The 18991-nt window shown below is 41.8% G+C and overlaps 2 protein-coding genes across 2 annotated transcripts; both read right to left on the reverse strand.

Moving 5' to 3' along the window:
* Positions 1-409: 409 nt before the first annotated feature.
* Positions 410-1354, reverse strand: LOC117350441 (olfactory receptor 1509-like). The gene has a single exon (XM_033924730.1). It carries the CDS (start codon positions 1352-1354, stop codon positions 410-412), a length of 945 nt encoding a protein of 314 aa, XP_033780621.1.
* A 7235-nt stretch (positions 1355-8589) lies between these two features.
* Positions 8590-9546, reverse strand: LOC117350442 (olfactory receptor 4S2-like). Its single transcript, XM_033924731.1, has one exon. It carries the CDS (start codon positions 9544-9546, stop codon positions 8590-8592), a length of 957 nt encoding a protein of 318 aa, XP_033780622.1.
* Between the last annotated feature and the right edge of the window lie 9445 nt (positions 9547-18991).

The following is an 18991-nucleotide window of genomic DNA, read 5'->3' on the forward strand; positions in this document are numbered from 1 at the left end:
TAGTACATACACCTCTAAGTGCTTTAGAACAAAACTGCTAAAGACTCAAAAAATAATTATAAAACAAGATAAACATGTGTTTTAATGAGCATTTATTTACATAAAAAAGGGTTCTTGAAACTCAGGCCCTCTTTTACTAAGGCGCGCTAATCGATTTAGCCCACGCTAAATGCTAAGGCGTGCATGACACATTTAGCTAAAAAGGGGGGGTCAGTGTGTATGTGATAAGAATTATAGCTCCTACTTTTCAGTAAGTCATTCAAATTTATTATATATTTCAAGGGAAATTCCATTAAAAAATTAACAAAGAAATAATCAGAATTTTATAGTCAACTAAAGTATATACATCAGTCAGTGAGAGTAGATGGTTTGTATAACAGTATCTTTATTTAAATGGCGAAGAAATTAGTTAATGTTTGACGCCGGAACAAAACACTTTCCCACCTCCCAGCTTCTTCATGGCTTTCCGCACCTTCTTATTTCTGAGAGTATAAATGAAAGGGTTTAACCAAGGGGTCACAACTGTGTAAAAAACAGACATCAGTTTGTCACCTGCAAACGTCACCGAGGGTCTCATGTAGATGAAGACACCAGGGCCAAAAAACAAAGTGACCACCATGAGGTGGGAGGCGCAAGTAGAGAACGCTTTTCGTCTTCCCTCAGCTGAGCGAATTTTTAAGACAGCGGAGATGATGTAAGCGTAAGATATAGACACCACCAAAAAACAACCAAGGGCTAAGGATCCTGTGTTGACCATATCCGCAATTTCACTGAAAAAGGTACTTGAGCAAGCTAATACAGATAAGGGATGAGCATCGCAAAAGAAATGATTTATCTCATTAGGACCACAGAAGGGCAGCTGAAGGGTTGGAACTGTCTGACCGAAGCCATGAATTATACCACCTACCCACGTAGAAAGCACCAGCAGGAGACAGGTTTCTCTGTTCATTATTGTGGTATAGCGCAAAGGATGGCAGATGGCGACATAGCGGTCGTAAGCCATCAGGGTCAGGTGAAAGCATTCAGTACCCCCAACTAAATGCAAGAAAAACACTTGAGCAATGCAGTCACTGAAAGAGATGATTTTGTTGTGTGTGAGAAAGGTCACAAGGTATTTAGGGACAGTGACTGTGGCGAAGGACAAATCTAAGAAAGACAGGTGGCTGAGGAAGAAATACATGGGAGTGTGCAGCTGAGAGTCCGCATAGATGGTTGCTAGAATGAGAAGATTCCCAGCTAAGGTGAGCAGGTACATCACTAGAAGTGTCACAGAGAATGTTATCTGTAAGTCTGGATTGCTAGAAAGTCCTAGAAGGATGAATTGTGTGACTCTGGTTTCATTCCTGACTGCCATTCCTCCCGCTCGATCAACTGCAGGAAACAGAAACACAAGTGACACTAGACAGAATACATGAAATGAGACGGATGCTCGGATAAAATTAATATTCTTTGTAAGGACTTCCTGAGTTGCTGTGTCATGCTCTGTCTCTTGACCTTTACAAATCTAGGCAAAAAAGGTCACCTATTAGAATGTCTTTTTCAAAATATATGGCTACTCTTGATGAGTTGATAAGCTCTGTGGGGCAGGGACTGTTTATCTTACATAAGTTCATACATTCCTGTGTATATCTGTTAGTGTTTTAGAAATGATAAATAATAGTAAGGCGTTAAACTGTTAGATAATTTTCGGCTGTCATAAGAACATAAGAATTTGCCTCCGCTGGGTCAGACCAGAGGTCCATCCCACCCAGCGGTCCGCTCCCGCGGCGGCCCCTCAAGCCTATCACCTGTGCAGTGGTCCCTGACTATTCCTATAACCTAGCTCAACTCCTACCAGTACCCCTCAATCCCCTTATCCTCTGGGAACCTATCCAAACCTTCTTTGAAGCCCTTAACGCCACCATTGAGCTGGCTTTAGTTCTAGAAGCGTAGCGTGCGGTAATTTTCTGCGTGCGCTAAAAACGCTAGCACACCTTAGTAAAAGGAGCCCTTAGTCTTAGTTACAAATTACCCTATTCGGGGACCGTTTAACTAAAGATTCGAGTACACTAATGGAATTAGCCTATGCTGAGAGCCCCAATTCCTTTAATGAGTGCTACACTGAATAGATATCCTGTTTCCCAGCTTTATCTTGTTTTTGAAATGTATTTACAAAATGACAAGTTAACACATAGCATTATTTTAGTTAGTTCGATTTATAGCCCATCTTCTCAGGGGAGCTTAGAATGAGTTACAAGTTTACACACATATTAAAGTCATTTTATAAAAGGTGTTGGCAAACATGGCATGACAGGACATTGTAGTACAAGTGTGGTTAACATAACTTGGCATGCCTAGTATTATATATACAAAACATGGCATGGCCCCTAAATTAACATAGCATGGCAGATACCGTATACAAGTGTGCTAAGCTAATATGGCATGACAATATGGAATGTTACAAAGTAAATCCTAGCATGGTCGACATGGGAAGGCAAACATTGTGTAGTGGTCATAGCATGAAAGATGCAATGTGGAGTAGAGTCGAGTGAGAGAGAAAGGTGACAGTGCAACAAAATGTAGCAAAGCATTGTCTGGCATAGCGTGATGTGGTCGGACATGGTATACAGTAGATAGAACGCTGGGATCTTGCACAGTGGAGGCTGTATATTATATCTCAGGAGGTGACTTGGTAGGGTAGAGCATTATATGACGGGTAATCTAAAGTGTAGCAGTTCACCCACATTACAATATACTGTAGATAAAGATAAGTAGATACTTACAACATATTATTTGGAGAGATCATAACCTGAATGGATGATTTTTTGTTCTCTTTTCCAAATACTGTACATTTTCCTACATATTACCACAAAGCATGATTTTTAGATGCAGCGAATTCTGGAGAATAAGTAGTTTCACCTTTTCTAGCCCTTCCAACAGCAAAGTCTGAAGGCTTTCTCCAGTAAGCACCAAAATGATGAACTTAAACTGTATTTTGGGCTCTTGGGATTGTAATCTTTGGATGATCCCTAAAGAAGCAAATGGCTACACATGATTTTCTCATCAACACTGCTCATCTTTTAAGAATTGCAATAGTTTGGAACCTCTGGAGTCCACGTTGATTACTCTTGCAAGGAAAAAGTGTACAAGTCATTTTACCACTGATTTTTTTTGTGCTTGTGTGTCAGATTCAAAGCATATCTGTGAGAAATGTTTATAGTCATATGAAGAAATGAGAAGTGCAAGATGACTTATTGATGCTTCTGTCCTCATGCTTTGAATTCTTCCTGAAGACTCCCATATACCTTAGGTCCCCTTTTACTAAGTTTACGGCATCCAATGCTCCAACGCTCATAGGAATTCTTTGAGTGTTGAAGCAGCATCGGAGCATATAGTACTCTGGGCCATGGTAGAAATCTCTGTCATGGATTAGTAAAACAGGAGGTTAGAGAGATTGTGGGATCTCTCGGAGAGGGAAAGAGATAATGGTTACTGCAGATGGACAGACTAGATGGGCCATTTGGCCTTTATCTGCCATCATGTTTCTATGTTCTATGTTTGTTGTTCATAGCGTGCGAGCAAATCTCTTTCAATCATTAACAGGTCATAATAGGTTGTTGTACTAGTTGTGACTGAAAATTCAACAGAAGTATATTTAAGCATCAACCTTTTTCTATCCCTTTTCCTCCTCTTAATATTGGAATTGAATCCCAACTCCTGCAAATGTTCCTTCTAAAGTATGCAGAAGTCTGCAATCCACATTCCTGATATCAATGATGGTACACCAATATCACAGTGTCAATTATGAAGGACACACAAGTTCTTTGTGTCTCTCGGGAACCTTCCTGCTCCTCACCAATGAAACCAGCTCCAACAGTATGAAAGTAAGGAAGATGATATTTCTTTTGTATTTCACTGTGATAATTCATTTAAATCTCAAGGGCGTAACATAGAAACATGACGGCAGATAAAGGCCAAATGGCCCATCTAGTCTACCCATCCGCAGCAACCATTATCTCTTTCTCTCTCCAAGAGATCCCACATGCCTATCCCAGGCCCTTTTGAATTCAGACACAGTCTCTGTTTCCACCACCTCTTCTGGGAGACTGTTCCACGCATCTACCACCCTTTCTGTAAAAAAGTATTTCCTTAGATTACTCCTATCACCTCTTAACTTCATCCTATGCCCTCTCATTCCAGAGCTTCCTTTCAAATGAAAGAGACTCGACTCAAGTGCATTTACATTACATAGGTATTTAACGTCTATCATATCTCCCCTCTCCCGCCTTTCCTCCAAAGTATAAAGAGTGAGATCTTTAAGTCTGTCCCCATACACCTTATGATGAAGACCACACACTATTTCAGTAGCCTTCCTCTGGACCATCATTTTTATATCTTTTTGAAGGTGCGACCTCCAGAATTGTACACAATATTCTAAATGAGATCTCACCAGAGTCTTATACAGAGTCTTTTTCCTAGTAGGTATTGATGCCTCTGTATATCCTGAGTGATTAAATTGCTGAGACAGCTGCTCTAACCTCTAGGACACTCCATCACCAAAACATACAAAAAGACCTACTGCATCATCATGTAGGTGCAGCCTGTAGGCATAAGGGCTATTGCTGCAGTTTAGTAGGTTTTGTGTGGGGTTTGGAGGACTCATCACACAATATAAGGGGGTTTGGGGACCTTTTAGGTGAAGTTCACTGCAGTGCCCCCCAGAGGTGACCCACTGCTCTGCTGGAATGTCTGTGTGGCCAGTCAACTAAAAAATGCTGGTCCCTCCTACATCCGAATGGCTTGTTTTGTGTGGTTTATTATTGTATTGATTTTAATATATAGCAAGAACAGAAATTGTTAAGAGGGCATGAAAACAATAAGCTGTACAAGGCAAGAAATCTTAGAGTGTGACAAACAATACAATACAACAGATTGAACCATGCCTATTCAGTAGGAGAGTGTCAGCAGAACCTGTAGCCAACGATGTGCACAGTATTCAAAGCACCGAGAGACACCAGAATCATACTCTATAGCAGTGGTCTCAAATTCAAACCTTTTGCAGGGCCACATTTTGGATTTGTAGGTATTTAGAGGGCCGCAGAAAAAATAGTTAATGTCTTATTAAAGAAATGACAATTTTGCATGAGGTAAAACTCTTTATAGCTTATAAATCTTTCCTTTAGGCTAAGTCTTAATAATAATATTGTCATTTATAGCTAAAGAGACATATGATCAAGAAACTGTTTTATTTTACTTTTGTGATTATGATAAACATACCGAGGGCCTCAAATTAGTACCTGGCGGGCCGCATGTGGCCCCCGGGCCGCGAGTTTGAGACCACTGCTCTATAGGTATGAGATAAGAGATGAGCCACAAAATAATATATATGTTCAAATATTGTTAACTATAGACCAGCAGAGTAACTGGATGACATCAGCCCATATTACAATAAGAGTTGACTGGACTCCATATTTTAAGGTAAAATGTGGTCATTTATAAAAAAAAAACCAACAAGATAGGTATTTTGCAGTTTTGAAATTGGGTATGTTTGGTACTAGTTTATTGTGTTTTTTTGTGATTTTGTTTTTGAGATTCATTGGCAGTTTGGATGTTTTGCAGAAGACACACAGAAACACAATCAATAAAAGTTTAATGAACATATATTTCCAAAAACCATGGTTTCTGGAATGCAGTATTTATGTAACAAGAGATACTGATGATTATTTTAGAAGCTCGAGTTGGATTTTGGACTTCTGAAAAATGACATTTAGACATCCAAATCCCGGTTTTTTTACGAGGGGGTGCTGAAAGGTTCTCAGAATGACGTGGATATGGTTTAATCAATGACCTGAAACGTCAAAAAGCTGAGAATTTAATTTCTGCAAATTGACACTTAGGGCTCCTTTTACGAAGCCGCGCTAATTTGCCGGCCATGCTAGCCGCTACCGCCGCCTCTTGAGCAGGCGGCAGTTTTTAGGCTAACGTGGCTTCGTAAAAGGAGCCCGTAATGGAATAAGATAACACTCTTTTCACCTAGGGTGGCAAAAGAATGCTCAGAATTTAGCAAGTTGGTCGACTGGGCTGAGAACTTTTCAGCACCCCCTCGTAAAGCCAGATTATGGATGTCTAAGGCTGCATTACAACCATATGAGAAGGAGGCATGGTCTTTTGGTTGAGACTAAAGAGGGTCCAAAATATGGATGTTCAAATCTGATTGCAGAAAGGGAAGGGATGAGCATGTCCTCAAAAATGGACATCCATATTTAATGCTGGAATTTGGCATTTCCAGGTTACTAAAAGGTATTCCAATTGAGTAATTCTCGATTGGATGAAGTAAGGGGGGAAAAAAACAGTAGGTATTTTACAATTTTGAAAAAAAAAAAAAAAGTAAAGAAAATTATAAATAGCTAAAGCGGGTTTTGAACCAGAATCAGGAAGACCACCAGGCCAGTCAGGTTTTCAGAATAGCCCTAATGAATATGCATGAGAGAGATCTGCATATAATGGAGGTGCCAGGCATGCAAATCTGCTCCACGCATATTCATTAGGGCTATTCTGAAAACCCGACTGGCCTTGTGGTCCTCCAGGACAGGGTTGGGAACCACTGCTCTAACCATGCTTCATACAGAAACAGATGTGGCCACTTTGTAATATATGTGGATGCTCTTTTGCTGACAGAAAGTGGTTCTTGTCCCGTCATTTACCCCATTCATAGATGTTTCATTTTGTAAAACGGTTGTTCATGTTGGACGTAGCCAGCACTTGGATATCCATTTCTCATGCATTTTAGAACAGACTGTGGGGTCCTTTTATCAAGCCACGGTAGGGGTTTAACGCACGTAATACCGCGCATTAAACCACCTGCTGCACTAGCCGCTAATGCCTGCATTGAGCAGGTGTTAGTTATTTAGCTGGCCGCGGGGATTAGCGGGTTATGAAATGTCCGACGCGCTAACCCCATTAGCGCGACTTGATAAAAGCACCCCTGTATGTTGGAAGATCATATTCTAAAATGCATGAGACATGGATGCCTTATCTTGTTTTTATATTTATAATTTTTGATAATTTTACAAGTTTACATTATTAGAAAAAAAACACAGACAAAAGGATATATCTGTCTTACTCATATAGCTCAAGGCAGTTATCACACCTTTTCTCTTCGTTGAGGTAAACAAGAAATTGAGAAAACAAAGAGATTACGAAAAAAAAATCTAAAAAGTTGACACTGTTACACAAAGAGATCTACCTTTTACTAAACTGTGGTAGAGATTTCTACTGCTTCAACACTCATAGAAATTCTTTGCGTGTCAGAGCATTTAACCCACTGGCCCACGGTAGAAACCTCTACCGCTACATAGTAAAACCCAGTGTTACTTCCATAATATTAAGGGATCTTTTACAAAGCCACAGGAGCAGTTGTGCTGTGGTAATTGCCCCAACGCTCACAGGGATTTAATGGGTATCGGAGAGTTTGCGACATAAAAGCTGATACCGCAGCTTTGTAAAAAGGGGGGTAAGCTTCCATATCACTGTACAGACAGACATCCATATTCTCAAATGGACATACTTTGCGATTGCCGTATCGGAAGGGGTGACCTCCCTTCCGCTCACCGCTATTCTATCCTAACCCCCCCTCCCATCCCACCCTGCATCCTCTGTTGATTGGCCTTCCCCCCCCCTTTTCTCCCCCCTCCCCCCAACTCCTTTCGCACAGGCTTCAGCCGATTTGGCCACGCTCCTCCCTATATGGAATCGGAGCTTGTTCTACTTTTCACTAAGAACCCCAAAAGCCAGTCAGCTTTACTATATCTTTCAATTCAAAAATGCCGTAAAAAATTAATCAAGGGGAAAAATAGCCAAAATTGTATTAAGCAGATTAAAGAGCATACATCAGGATGAGCGAGCAGTGTTTTTCTTTAAATGGACAGGAAATCAGTCCATATTAGAGAATGACACGGGGACAAATTTTTCCTTGTCTCCGCGGGAACTCATTTTCTCGTCCCGTCCCAGTGAGTTATTTTCTGTCCCTGTCCCATTCCTTCAAGCTCCGTCTTCATCTACACAAGCCTCAAACCCTTTAAAATTCTAAACAGCAACATTCTAGAGCTCAGATTGTGATGTCATAATGCCTCTTTCCACCAATACCTTACCTTCGTCCTCATCTGCACGAGCCTCAAACCCTTTAAAATCCTAATTAGCAACATTCTAGAGCTCAGATTGTGATGTCATAATGCCTCTTTCCACCAATACCTTACCTTCGTCCTCATCTGCACGAGCCTCAAACACTTTAAAATCCTAATTAGCAACATTCTAGAGCTCAGATTGTGATGTCATAATGCCTCTTTCCACCAATACCTTACCTTCGTCCTCATCTGCACGAGCCTCAAACACTTTAAAATCCTAATTAGCAACATTCTAGAGCACAGATTGTGATGTCATAATGCCTCTTTCCACCAATACCTTACCTCCATCCTCATCTACTCGAGCCTCAAACACTTTAAAATCATGTGTTTGAGGCTTGTGTGGTTAAGGCCGAGCTTACGGGAATGGGGCAGGAACAGCGACAGAACTCCTGTGGGGACGGGGACAAATTTGTCCCCGTGTCATTCTCTAGTCCACATGTGTCTCCAGAAAAGACACTTTCCTACCTCCCAGCTTCTTCATGGATTTTTTCACCTTCTCATTTCTAAGAGTATAAATAAAGGGGTTTAACCAAGGGGTCACAATTGTGTAAAATGCAGAGATCAGTTTGTCGCCTGCAAACGTCACCGAGGGTCTCATGTAGATGAAGACACCAGGGCCGAAAAACAAAGTGACCACCATGAGGTGGGAGGCACAGGTGGAGAAGGCTTTCTTCCTTCCCTCAGCTGAGCGAATTTTTAAAACAGTGGAGATGATGTATACATAGGATATAAACACCACCAAGAAACAACAAACGGTTAAAGATCCACTGTTGACCATATTTGCAGTCTCGCTGATAAAGGCATTAGAGCAAGACAGCAACGATAAGGCATGGGAGTCACAAAAGAAATGATCTATCTCATTAGGACCACAGAAGGTCAATAGGGTTGATGGAAATGCCTGACTGAAGCCATGAAGGAAACCAGCTACCCAGGTCGAGAGCACCAGCAGCAGACACGTCCGTCTGTTCATTATCGTGTTATAACGCAAAGGATTGCAGATGGCGACGTAGCGGTCATAAGCCATCAGGGTCAGGTGAAAGCATTCTGTGCCCCCCACGAAATGCACAAAGAATAACTGAGCAATGCAGTCACCGAAAGAGATGATTTTGCTGTGCATCAGAAAATTAACAAGGGATTTGGGGACGGTGACTGTGGAGAAGGACAAATCTAAGAAGGACAGGTTGCTGAGGAAGAAGTACATGGGAGAGTTCAGCTGAGAGTCCACATAGATGGTTATCAGGATGAGAAGATTCCCAGCGACGGCAAGCAAGTACATCAACAGAAAGAGCACAAAGAATACGATCTCTAAGTTGGGGCTTCTAGAAAGTCCGAGGAGGATGAAGTGCGTGACTCTGGTTTCGTTCCTGACTGCCAGTCCTTCCATTTTGTCAACTGTGGGGAAAAAGAAGCACAAGAGACAGTAGAAAGAATCGATAAAATGAGACAGATGCTGAGACCGTTCCTAAGGACGTCCTAAGTTGCGTCATATTTTTTTAAATTATGCATTTACATTACTTTTGAAAGAGAAATATCACAAAACATAAACATATACACCTCAATTCCCATTCGTCCATATCATGGAAACATCCTCATACTTATCACCCCCCGTAGAATGATTTTTAGCACTGGCCGTGGCGGTAACAGCTCCAACACTCATAGGAATTATATGTGCGTCAGAGGGCCACGCTACGATTTTTGGGGGGAATTGCCTAATATAAAGAATTACAGGCAATAAAATTAATATCTCTTTTAAACTTTCCTACTATCCTCCCCTGTAATAGAATATCAAGAAAATCTTTCTAATCCACCCCTCCTTGTATCAAGCCATACTGCCAAGCAGTGCATGTTAAATACTGAGCTGCCCATTCTAATCCTATGGGTGTCTCAGCATTTAGCTCGCACTGTATGACAACGCGGTTTGATAAGGGGGTGGGGGGTGGCTAAATTATGAAGAGGTAATTCTCCCTTAACTGGTTTCCCAGCAAGGAAAGATTCTAATTGTAAAAGATCTATTTATCATATTTTTATCATAATCTACCCCCCAATCAAAGAAGTAAAATAGAAAAAACTATACAACGGACTACTGGCCACTCAGGCAGCGAAGATAGACAACCAAGTCTCCAACCTATTGACAACAACCCCAGACTACAAGATGTTCAGAAAGGAAATCAAAACTCTACTCTTCAAGAAATCCCTTCATAAAGCTTAATCCCATGATAAAGCTTAACCATCCCCTCCCTAACCCCAGATCCTACTTTTCCCTCTCTTGGAAACCTTCTCTGATCTAACGTTGTAACCCTTCTTCCGTAACTCTTTTTGTAATCCGCTTTTGGTAATGGTGGAATAGAAATCTGTAATGTAATGTAATGTAATCTATTTTTATCATAATCAATCAAGCATTTACACGGAAATTTAAGGAAAAGGGACGCCCCGACTTCCAAAACCCTTGATTAAAATTGAAGGAAAGCTTTTCTCTTCATCTGGAAAGTCCTAGAAACCTCAGGAAAAAATGTAATAGCGTGACCTTAAAACGGTAATGCTTTCTTAGGAAGAAAGGAGTGGGCTAAAGGCTACATTTACGACCTCAACCCCCTGAGGTTGTGGGTTCAGTCCCAGCACTGCTCCTTTTGACCCTAAACAAGTCACTTAACCATCCATTGCTCCAGGTAATATAGTTAGATTGTACTTACCTTTCCTGTTTACCTTATTCTGCTTATCGTAGCTCTCCCAGCTTCCCCGGCCTATGTATAAGTCTGTAATGTTTGTGTGTTTGTTGGAGTTAGTAACTGAGACCCTGTTTTTAATGGTAAATCACTTTGAATTTAAGATATTGCGCTATATCAAAATTTTTATAAAACTTGAAACTTGAAAGGGTTTCTTGAAACCATTATAGAGCTCGTTGCCTCAGCAAAATTTCTACACTGTGAGACTAAAGACAGTGAATAAAGGTCTGCCCATCTGTAGACAAATTAAGAGCTCATTAGCCCCTCGTTTACAAAGCTGCGCTAGCATTTTTAGTGCCGGCTGCTGCGGTAACAGTTCGGACGCTCATAGAATTCCTACGAGTGTTCAAGCTGTTACCGCCATGGCCGGCACTAAAAACGCTAGCACGGCTTTGTAGAAACAAATCCATCCCAATCCTCTGTATGACGACCTGGACAAACCCTCAGACTGACACTTTTCCCCACATGCAAGACATCTATTCACCGTATGATATCCACTGACCTCCTTCCCCCATACTCATAGCATTGAATACTGCTATACCTTGGGTTTTGGCCAGGTACTAGTGACCTAGATTGGCCACCGTGAGATTGGGCTACTGACCCAGTAAGGCTGTTCTTATGTTCTTAAGATGCCATTTAATTACATGGCTATAACGATCGTTGCTGCTGTCCGTGTCTCGCCGCGTATGGGTAGAAAGCCACGGCATGATGGCGGAAATGTCGGTTCCACCTACCCAGATGCAACGAGACCTAGGCAACAGCAATAATCATGACGCCAGCCTCGGAAGCCTAAAAGAATACATCGGAGGAACTTTTTACAATCTCTCAACACTTCCAAAGAAGAATTCCATTCCTTTTGAAATGAATAAAATGCGTTTCATCTCAGGCAAAGCCTAAGGTTTGTTTGTGCATGATTGTTCCCTTTTGATATGTTAAGAGACGAGACACAGCAGAAATAGAAAAAAAAAAGTGATTAGGGCAAGAGAGGAATATTTACTGAAACTGGCATAAATGCCTGCTGCCAATTAGGGATCATAGCCGGTTCCCTGATTTACCCCAAAGTGAAGTTTAATTATAACGTGTCATTTTAACATTGGAAAGAGTGGTAATGAAACTCTTGAAATGTTACTGCAAGTTTAACACAAAATTGTGAATGAAAAAAGAAATAAAGAAAGATAAATACTTACATCGTATATTTGGAAAGATCCATAGGCAGCAGAACAGGTTGGGCCATGGCACTAGCAAATTTTTGCTTTTACAGTATCTCCAGCCAGGAACAAAGCCAGGTTTGCTTGCTGGTCCTCCTAAGTGAAAAAGAGGTTTGATGTCCCTTCAGGGATCGTCACCTGAATGGATAATGACTGGCTTGCTTATTTCTTTATATGGCATGAAAAATGAACAAAAAGCTCAACGGTTATATGTATTAAATTCAGAAATTCTGAACTATACATGGTCTCTGCCCCACTAGCTCTTTCAACAGCTGCAGATTGAACTCTTTCTCCAAGTGGCAGCAAAGTGATGTATTTAAACTTTATTGGGGGCTCTTGGGATTGTACTCTTCGTTGGATGTCAAAACAAGCAATACATTAACATCTTTGCCACCTGTGGAAAAAAAAAAGGTTTGAAAACTACGGAATCCAAGTGGATGAATCTGTTTTTCTCATTCACAAAGTTCAAACGATGAGGGCTGTTTGAAAAGTAATGAGGCTGCCTCTCTTTTTCCTTCCAAGAAGCAGACGTGGCAACCCTGAAACTAGGAAGTTCTTCTTTACCCAGCGTGTGGTGGACACCTGGAATGCGCTTCCAGAGGGCGTAATAGGGCAGAGTACGGTACTGGGGTTCAAGAAAGGATTGGACAATTTCCTGCTGCAGGGGTATAGATAGAGGATTATTGCACAGGGCCTGGACTTGTTGGGCCGCCGCGTGAGCGGATGGACCTCAGGTCTGACCCAGCGGAGGCATTGCTTATGTTCTTATGTTCTTATGCAAACACCTAAAAACCTGGCTATTCTCAAAACTGTAACACTTCCCCCCTCTTAGGTCTCTCACCTTCCCCCTTTACACCTAACTCTTTAATCTCTCCACTGTAGTTCCTCTCTCATCTTTCTTCCTGTAAACCGTGCCGAGCTCCGCATTCGTGGAGATGGTGCGGTATATAAACCCAAGGTGTAGTTTAGTTCTTATCTTCTGAGCTGGTTCATGTCAAGCTCATACATCGATGTTTCTGAGCCTGCTGTTGGACTGCCACGTCTTCGCTGTTGGGCACAGCAAGAGGAAGAATGTGTATGTTTCAACATGGCAGATGAGGAAGATGTGTCTGAGAGAGTGCGACTGAATTTTGGGTTAAACTTGCTGTAACATTTTAAGAGCTTCACGACCACACTTTCCGCGTTTAACAAGGCAGTTCTGTGCATTGGTATGTTTTTGACTTAGGCACTATTGTGCATACAAATTAAGCCCAGGTCAATAAAACACTGTTTTCAATAGAATAGGTCTAAATGTTGGGATACCTAGTGGCTAGGCATGATTCTACACAGTGCGTACAACTTTTAAAGAACCACGCCTAGCTCCGAGTCCACACTAGTCAGCGTTTAGGTGACATATTTAGAATTTGGGCCTTTACTAACGCATGCATGTTAGTCTGTGGACGCGTTAGCGTAAAAGAGGGCCTAAGTGAATTTAGAGTAAAGGGCTGAGTCTGTAAGCAGTGCCTGCCACGTGTAAATCATGGACAGGGGCCTCTTATGGAATCTCATCTACCAAGGATTCTAGGTGCCAGAAATGTAGGCCCGGTTTTACAGGCCTACATTTCCAGTGCCTAGGGTTCTTACAGAATTGTGGCCTGCCGTGCCTAGTGATGCCAAAGTCTGGTGCCACCTCTAAATATACCCACCTCTGTGATTTGGTGCTCCTAGGCACTATAGGCCCAGGTGCCAGCTCCGTATGTCACCTAGTGGCACCTAATTATTTTAATGGATTTTAACGGCATGACCAATTATCACACTACTTAAGACAATATCTCGGAGAGAACGAGAGCCAGAAGGCCTTGAGCATGCGTAGGTGCTCAAGGCCCAGCCCAGGCAAGAGGCAGGATCTTTCCTTAAATGGCAACGGCACGCAGCAGATGGGGTAAGGAGCTTGTTTGAGAGGGTGGGTGGATGCCGCTTCCAGCACGGGGGTGCGATGCGGTTCTCATGGGGGGGGGGGCGTTCGCGGGCGGGTGGTGCGATGCCGGTTTGAGCGTGGGTGGGGGGGGTGATGGAGCAGCGCCGGTAGCCTCGGAGGGGAGAGGAGGAGGAGGTGGAACGAATCAAAGCGAGTTTCCCTTACTTCCTATGGGGAAGCTCGCTTTGATATAGGAGCAATTTGGTTTACGAGCATGCTTCTGGAACGACTTATGCTCGTAAACCAATGTTCAGTTGTATATATATTCACTCAGAGAATACTTAAACTCTGAAATGCATTGCCAGAGGATGTGGTAAGAGCAGTTAATGCAGCTGGTTTTATAAAAAAAGATTTGAACAAGTTCCTGGAGGGAAAATCCGTAGCTTGCTATTGAAACAAACAAGGGGAAGGCCCTGGATTGGTAGCATGGAATCTTGCTACTATTTGAGTTTCTGCCAGGTACTTGTGACCTGAATTGGCCACTGTGGAGATGTGATACTGGGCTAGATAGACCACTCATATGTTCTTAAGTTACTTGTAAAAGTAATATATTACTCCCAACTCTGCCTCTAACCCCCTCTTTTACTAAGATGCGCTAATCGATTTAGCACCTTAGTAAAAGAGGGCCTTAAAACTGTAAAACTTAAAGCATTTGTAGGATTTAATTTCTGAGGAGCTTATAAAACTCAGAAAAAGACCAGAAAATATTTTGGATAAAATGTCAGATTTAAAAAAAAAAAACTACTAACTTCGTATGTATTGTATGTTTCTTATATGATTGTTTTGGGGGAATTTATGGGGGAAATAGCGCCTATCTTTTTAAATAAATACTTCTTATACCAATCTGTTGTAGCCTAGAACAGTGGTTCCCAACCCTATCCTGGAGGACCACCAGGCCAATCGGGTTGTCAGGATAGCCCTAATGAATAAGCTTGAGAGAGATTTGCATATATTAGAAGTGAGAGGCATGCAAATTTTCTCCATGCATATTCATTAGGTGCTATCCTGAAAACCCGATTGGCCTGGTGGTCCTCCAGGACAGGGTTGGGAGCCACTGGCCTAGAACACTTTTCCATTAGAGGTAAAACAGATGTTTAATTATTTTACCCCCTTGTATAAAGCCACGTTAGGCTTTTTTATAGACGGCTGTGTTGGTATTACGTCCAATGCTCGTAGGAATTCTATGCACGGCAGAGTTAATACCACCACAGCCTGTCATTAAAATCATCTCTAGTACCTGAAGATTGGAGGGTGGCCAATGTTACACCGATTATGCACAATTGTAGTTTTAAAAATGAATAAAGATTTACAAAAAAAAAAAAAAAGGTGCCAGGGGAAATTCGGGAAATTACAAACCGGTAAGCCTGACCTCGGTGCTGGACAAAATAGTGGAAACAATTCTAAAAATTAAAATTGTGGAACATGTGGACTAACATGGAAGTGGAACATGTGGGAAAATAATGGAAGTGTTGCTGAAAGAAAGGATAGTGAACTTCCTTGAATCTAATGGGTTACAGGATCCGAGGCAACATGGCTTTACAAAAGGTAAATCGTGCCAAACGAACCTGATTGAATTTTTTGATTGGGTGACCAGAGAGCTGGATCGAGGACATATGCTAGATGTAATTTACTTGGATTTCAGCAAAGCCTTTGATACGGTTCCTCATAGGAGGCTGTTGAACAAACTTGAAGGGCTGAAGTTAGGACCCAAAGTGGTGAACTGGGTCAGAAACTGGCTGTCAGACAGAACCGTATATGCTGGGATGTGAGAAGCTGATATGCACGGACAGGGAGAGGGACCTTGGGGTGATAGTGTCTGAAGATCTAAAGGCAAAAAAACAGTGTGACAAGGCGGTAGCTGCTGCCAGAAGGATGCTGGGCTGTACAAAGAGAGGCGTAGCCAATAGAAGGAAGAAGGTGTTGATGCCCCTGTACAGGTCATTGGTGAGGCCCCACTTGGAGTATTGTGTTCAGTTTTGGAGACAGTATTTGGCGAAGGACGTAAGAAGACTTGAAGCGGTCCAGAGGAGGGCGACGAAAATGATGGGAGGCTTGCGTCAGAAGACGTATGAGGAGAGACTGGAAGCCCTGAATATGTATATCCTAGCGAAAAGGAGGGACAGGGGAGATATGATTCAGACGTTCAAATACTTGAAGGCTATTAACGTAGAACAAAATCTTTTCCAGAGAAAGGAAAATGGTAAAACCAGAGCACATAGTTTGAGGTTGAGGGGTGGTAGATTCAGGGGCAATGTTAGGAAATTCTACTTTACGGAGAGGGTAGTGGATGCCTGGAATGCGCTCCCAAGAGAGGTGGTGGAGAGGAAAATGGTAACTGAGTTTAAAGAAGCGTGGGATGAACACAGAGGATCTAGAATCAGAAAATAATATTAAATATTTAACTAAAGCCAGTACTGGGCAGACTTGCACGGTCTGTGTCTGTATATGGCCATTTGGGGAGGATGGGCTGGAGAGGGCTTCAATGGCTGGGAGGGTGTAGATGGGCTGGAGTAGGTTTTGACGGAGATTTCAGCAGTTAGAACCCAAGCACAGTACCGGGTAGAGCTTTGGATTCTTGCCCAGAAATAGCTAAGAAGAAAAAAATTTAAATTGAATCAGGTTGGGCAGACTGGATGGACCATTCGGGTCTTTATCTGCCGTCATCTACTATGTTACTATGTTATTTAATGAGACATAGTCAGCATGGGTTTAGCCGAGGGAGATCTTGCCTCATCAATTTGCTTGACTGCTTTGAATGTGTGAATAAACGTGGATAAAGGTGAGCCAGTTGATGTAGTGGCAGATGAAATGTAATGTGGACAAATGCAAAGTGATGCACATTGGGAAGAATAATCCAAATCGTAGTTATTGGATGCTAGGGACCACCATGGGGGTTAGCGCTCAAGAAAAGGATCTGGGTGTCATTGTAGACAATATGCTGAAGCCTTCTACCCAGTGTGGTAGTGGTCATGAAGGCAAACAGGATGCTAGGAATTATTAGAAAAGGGATGGTTAACAAGACTAAGAATGTTATAATGGCCCTCTATCGCTCCATGGTGCGACCTCACCTGAAGTATTGCGTTCATTTCTGGTCTCCTTATCTCAAAAAAGATATAGCGGCACTAGAAAAAGTTCAAAGAAGAGTGACCAAAATGATAAAGAGGATGGAACTCCTCTCATATGAGGAAAGACTAGAGGGGTTGGGGCAGTAAAAATCATTTTTAACGCTAAAAAATTCGACCATGTAACACCACTCCTCAGGAAAGCTCACTGGCTACCCATTTCACATAGGATTACTTTCAAAATGCTACTTCTTACTTTTAAAGTCCAATCTAATCACATTCCATCCTTTATAGATAGGATGTTAATCCCATATGACCCACATAGGACGCTAAGCTCCTCCCATCAATATCTTTTAGCGGTCCCCTCAGTCCGCCAATTCTTTTATGATACAACACGTAGAACAATCTTTTCTGTAACCTCTACAACATTGTGGAATATTTTACCTCTTACCCTGAGAAAAAACATTTCTTTTCAGAGATGCTTTTGAGATCTATACTTAATTTTTTTTTTTTTTTTTTTAAATCAAAAAACTCAGCCAACAGGCCTTACATAAAGGATTCCTTTTTACCTTTTGCTCTTTTCCCTCCCTTTCTTTTATTTTAAGCACTCTATCCTACCCTATTTGCTTCTGTATTGTAATTGTGTATTCGCTTCCTTTATGTTATATTTTTATATTTTAAACTCTTTAACACTTTGTATTAATTGGAAACCGCTTTGACTATAAAAAAACGGTATATCGAGACTTAAATAAACTTGAAACTCTTCAGCTTGGAAAAGAGATGGCCGAGGGGAGACATGACTGAAGTCTACAAAATCCAAGTGGATCGATTTTTTTTTTCTGCGCCAAGATTTACAAAGACTAGGGGGGGGGCTCCTTTTACTAAGGTGCGCTAGAGGTTTTAGCGCCCGCTTAGCGTACGCTACAATTCCGTGCGGGCTAGACGCTAACGCCTCCATAGAGCTTGCGTTAGTATTTTTCATTTAGCGTGGGGTTTACGCGTGCTAATCTTCAGCGTGCGCATCTTAGTAAAAGGAGCCCTAGTTGACACTCGATGAAGGAATTTTTTTTTTTTTTTCCCACTCAGAGAATAGTTAAGCTCTGGAATGTGTTGCCAGAGGATGTGGTAAGAGCGGTTAATGTAGCTAGTTTTAAAAATGGTTTGGACAAGTTCCTGGAGGAAAAGTCCATAGTCTGCTGTTGCGACGGTAACATGAAATGCTGCTACTATTTGGGTTTTTGCCAGGTACATGTGACTTGGATTGGCCTCCGCGAAGATGGGATACTGGGCTAGATAGACCATTATGGCCTTAGTTTTAGAAAGATGTTTAAATGTGTTCTTTTTGAGGAATACCTCATGCGCTAAATGCTAACGCATTCATTATATTCTATGGACATATTAGCATTTATCGCACGCCTCATGATTACATTTTGAATTAGGTTTGTCTGTTTAATTATGCACAATAATCCTGGCTATCCCGCTTCTTGAACTTGTGATCCGCGTTGAGCAGTGTAGGTATTGTGCAGAAGAACTGAATTGTATTGTAAATTACAAATTGTCACTATCAGTGCTGCTTGGAAGATTCTCAAGAAATAGAATTGTCTTGAATGATGTTTTGAATCTTATGGATGGTTAAGACCAATTGTGAGATTTGCTGGCGTGGAACAAAACTTCTATTGAGTCTCAAAAAGCAAGCAAACAAACCACCCTAACCTCAGCACTCAAAAAGCAAACAAACCACCCTAACCTCAGCACTCAAAAAGCAAACAAACCACCCTAACCTCAGCACTCAAAAAGCAAACAAACCACCTTAACCTCAGCACTCAAAAAGCAAACAAACCACCTTAACCTCAGCACTCAAAAAGCAAACAAACCACCT

The sequence above is a fragment of the Geotrypetes seraphini genome, chromosome 16 (genome assembly GCF_902459505.1).
Source record: "Geotrypetes seraphini chromosome 16, aGeoSer1.1, whole genome shotgun sequence".
NCBI lineage: Eukaryota > Metazoa > Chordata > Amphibia > Gymnophiona > Dermophiidae > Geotrypetes > Geotrypetes seraphini.